This window comes from Parasteatoda tepidariorum, chromosome 2 (genome assembly GCF_043381705.1).
Source record: "Parasteatoda tepidariorum isolate YZ-2023 chromosome 2, CAS_Ptep_4.0, whole genome shotgun sequence".
In the NCBI taxonomy this organism is placed as follows: domain Eukaryota; kingdom Metazoa; phylum Arthropoda; class Arachnida; order Araneae; family Theridiidae; genus Parasteatoda; species Parasteatoda tepidariorum.
In genome coordinates, this window is record NC_092205.1 from 2,660,633 (window position 1) to 2,665,225 (window position 4,593).

The 4,593-nt window shown below is 30.3% G+C and overlaps 1 protein-coding gene across 4 annotated transcripts in view; it reads right to left on the reverse strand.

Annotated features, from left to right (window-relative positions):
- Nucleotides 1-4,593, reverse strand: part of LOC107439693 (sn-1-specific diacylglycerol lipase ABHD11) — a 29,038-nt gene that overhangs the window by 9,328 nt on the left and 15,117 nt on the right. For all 4 annotated transcript variants that reach the window (XM_071177058.1, XM_071177057.1, XM_016052371.4 and 1 more), the window contains exons 5-6: nucleotides 3,500-3,691; nucleotides 1,302-1,501 (exon numbers count right to left, since the gene is read on the reverse strand). In XM_071177058.1, the coding sequence (XP_071033159.1) occupies nucleotides 1,302-1,501; nucleotides 3,500-3,691 (392 nt within the window). The remainder of the gene's footprint in view (nucleotides 1-1,301; nucleotides 1,502-3,499; nucleotides 3,692-4,593) is intronic.

The window sequence follows — 4,593 nt, forward strand, 5'->3', positions numbered from 1 at the left end:
GAAATATAAGCAAAACTCCTTAAGTGGGCGGGGCTACCCGACTCTCCCCTACATGAATTATTGCATTATAGTTTTCATCCTCACTAAACTCTTTTATGTATTCCTTTTCATCATCCTTTGTAAGATAATTTAATATTATTTCTGTAATAGAATTCTGTATTGATTCCAATCTTTGAAATTTATCGGATAACTGAGAACTAAATTCTTGTAAAATATGCGTATTAACTTCTTGTTTATTACTTTCTGTAGAAATAACCTTCGTAAAATTCGTAAACGCAGCTCTTAAAGTTTTCCGCTGTAGTTTTAATGCTTCCATTTTATCAATTTTTAATAAACGTACAAGTTTTTAGTAAACGTAACAATAGAAACCAAATTCGTAATAATAATATTAGGAATGGTACCTTTCACGGATGCCAAATGTTCAAACTAAGAAGCTGATATACGTTTTCCAATGGTTTATTAAAACATATAATACGGCACATAAATGCTATTTACAGAAGAATTAATATTTCCAGAGAGTAACAAAGTTTTACGTAATTCTTTAAAGCAACGTAAATTTAGAACACAACAATTTTCTTATTGCCAGATTACCAAACATTATCTATCTCTTTTTCATGGAAATAGAAAATAAATATCGTTTGAGTCACAACAACTCTCGTCTTACTCGAATTTTAGAAGAAAAAAATTTATTAGCAGCTTTAAGTTTTATATTTCAAATCAGTTTTGTTTGCTTCATTCATGTCAAGTAAGTTTTGAGAATGGGCCTTTTTTTTAAGCACTTAAAACATATCGGCATACATTTCCATCTTCATATCTTTTGAAGCGAAATGAAGTTCCTTAAATCAAGTGTATTTTTTCGCCTCAGTTTTCTAATATTCTTCTTCTAATGATGGTACTGATTCTTTTATAATCATTTTTAGTTTTCTAAGTGTGACGGTACTTTTCATATCTTTTTTATTTTAGCCTTGCTACAAATTATTCCGGGAAATTGGCATTTTATACATAATTTTCGTTCATTTTTATTATTATAATTTGTCATCCTTCCTAGTTTACTTAACATTTTTAAGTTTAGAAGAGCACGTTTTACATGAAAGAACACGAAAGATTAAACAGAAAGAAAAAGGTAGGTTAACTATAAACACTATTATTGATCTCTATCAGAGTGCCAAATTTCAATGCAATTATATAAAAGGAATGGGGAATTTCTCTGGAGACAAAGAATTATTTTGTATGCGTATAGATTTCTTATGGCATATTATCAATGAACAAGCCTAGCGAAATATTATCAACAAATAACTCACACTAATAATGAAGATCGACTCCCATAAAGAAAATGTGCTGGTCCGTGATACTGGCCACTTGGTTCATCCATTAGATTTTGACTGTCTTGCAGAGATTTCCTAATCCGTTCCTTATCGAATTTAACATCAAGTCCGCCATCTTCTCGTCGGACAAAAGGAATTTTCATATCATACAAATCAGACGTCTTAGTGAAGGGCCACTGAATAGGAAATAAAGAAATACCGAGCTATAAGCTTGTGATTTACTTAGATATTATATCTATGGTGTCAACATTTGAGGTTTTTTAAAACTAGTTCGGCGATATATTTTCAGATCTCAAAAAGTGCAAGACAAAAAAGAAATGAAGGAAGGCGTAACAGATGTTGAGCAAATAAATTCTTATATTCTAATGAGAAGAGGCATTTGTAAGGTTAGAACATAATTTTCTATATTCTAATAAGTTCTAATGAGAGAAAACATATTAGATCTAATAATTTTACTGTACATCAATATTTTAAGCTTTTCAAAACTAGTCCTATATATCAAATTTGCAGATCTTAAAAAAGCGAGAGGAAAAAAAATAAGAAGAGAAATATTTCATTCTAGACTAGATGCTTGGAGCAATTTCACACACAAAAAAATTAACGAATTAACTTCAACATTAAAAAAAATTTTAAAACCAGTGCGATGTGTTTCCAGAACTTAAAGAAGCGAGAAAAAAATGTTTCAAAGGAGAAAAAATAGTTTTCATCTAGGATTTTGAAATTGGGATAATTTTTCTCAGAGTACACTAAAGTCTACAACTATATTAAGAATTATAATTTTAAAAAAAGCATTTCTCTTTCTTGTAAAAATTAAAAAATACGTATTTTGGATTAGGCTAATTTTCATAGAAGGTTTAAACCATTACTAAAAAGTAAATTGAAATCATTGATTATGTTGTATTGATTCACAATTTAAAATATATCTTACAAATGAATTTTTTATCGATGCAAATACACTCTAGAAACGTAATTCAATACTGAAACTTCACACATTTAGTGTAATTGAAATCACCGCTAATTTAAAAACTACCGTCTGAAATGATGTCTACAAATTCCTGAAAGATTAACGCAGATAAAAATTATTTTCTAAAATTACAGTGAAAAGGTTTCTTGAGAATTCATGTAAAAATATCCTTTGTTTCAAATGGTGCTGAGTATACTGTCATGTAATAACAAATAATGGTCCTCTCTATTATTTTATTTTATAACCGTTGTTGAACAGTCGACGAAATTTTTGGGTTTGCGACTACTAATGTGCAACTACGTAGCCTTGTAATTTTAAACCCAATCAAGAAGACAAGGGAACTCCGGGATCGAGCATTGGAAGAAATTTGCTTTCGTGGAGAACTTTTGATGACTAATCTGCATTTACGTTACAATCTGCATTTACGTTTTGACTAATCTGCATTTACGTTACATGGAGAGGAAGACTACGAAAACCTACCACGATTAGCCTGACGGCAAAGGGACTCTAAACCATGCTTCGTCTACCATTGAGGATATTTCACGCCAAAACTGTAGTAGGTGCAAGCCGGATTCAGATTCGTATCGACCAGACATCATTGAGATTCGAACCCGGTTCACCTCATTGGAAGGCGAAAGCTCTATCCCTGAGCCATCACGGCTTCCCGAGATCACCACAATGGCCCTGAACATAAGAAAAATGGACTTTAGGAATACCATAGAGGACGTTCACGATGCACGACTGAATCCAAGCTATTCCACAGAAACAGTATTATTGGTAGGGTATTAAGATAAAAGATTCAGTTTTTGATAAATTATGATTCAATTGTTACTTCAAACTAGACGAAACAAATTTGTGCATGTAAACAAAAAAATCACCCCGATTGCTGATTGATATTTCAGTGACACCATATGCAAGTTATATAGTTATCCTAAGTGATGGGTAAGGTTTAATAATTTTAATTGAAATTACGTAAATTTAAAAATAAGCATTTACATCGTTTAGCCGATGTTAAGAGAAATTATGGGGGCGTGAGCAAAAAATCTACATCTTAAGCTCTGATATTTCATAAATTTGCGTCATCAAAATTACAAGTGGGTGCATTGCAATACGATAGATGAAAATGCGTACTCTTTTTCTTCGTAACGAAATACTAAGAGTGACAGAAACAACCCAAAAAATACTTTAAGAAGTTATTAGTGTGACTTACGTTTTGTTCTGGAATGTGAGTGAATATAGTATCAAGAAGAAATTTGATAGCCTCTGTATCATTCAAATGACCGGGGATGCTTTGAATCAATAATATACGCATGTTTATCGAATCTAGAATGGACTCACAACTTTTTTGGGAAATTGTCTTCGTGAACATATCTTCTACAATAATCATTTCAATCCGTTCCGGCTAAAAAGAGAAAACAAATTATCGTAATAGTTCTCAAATGGAATTAATGTTATAAGCGCAAAATAACTTAAATGATTAATGCATAAAATAGAAGAAAAAAAATCGATCAGTATAAAAAAGAAATACATTTGGTTGTATTTATTTTATAAAAAAATGATCCATAATTACTGCATTCATTGTATATATATATGGGTGATTCTCATGAAATATGACAATTCGCTGTACCTTGCTCCAAGATCTACTACTATAATACTAAAGGAACTTTTTTTAAAAAAAAAATTAATAAATAGCATTGCTGTTAGCATTTTAAAATGACTTTGCACTAGCATTGACTGTTTTGTATACTTAAAAAATTTAATTGAATATCAAAGTGTCATTTTCCTGGCATGTCCCAAACAATGTTTCCAATAATAACTAGCTTCAAAACTTCCCATAATTTTTTCAATATCTAATTTTTTTTATCTAACCGGTGTAAACATTTCTAGAATATGCGCAGAAGATATTATTTACAAAAACTTCGTTTAAAATAATTTTTTCCGTCAATAATTTGTTTGTCCCAAGAAAATCTTTAATTTTCCTGGCTACTTTTATTTAATGATTTATAAACAAAATAGATAGAGCCAGGAATCAATATCTTATGTTAATAGAATGATTAGATACATTCCTATATGTACATGTCTTGTTGCATGAATAAAGAACCAATTTTCTGGTTCAAAATCTATTTCAAAAACTTTTTCAAGGTGAGTAGGTTTTTGTGTTGTCATTTTCCTGGCTTCTTGAAATCATTAATAACATAAACTACATAGATTTATCTGAGTTATTTTAAGAAATACTGTTGTTTTCTGCAGAATATAAACGTCTTCGGCCAAAATATTAAATTAAAGTAAAGTTATATGCTATAA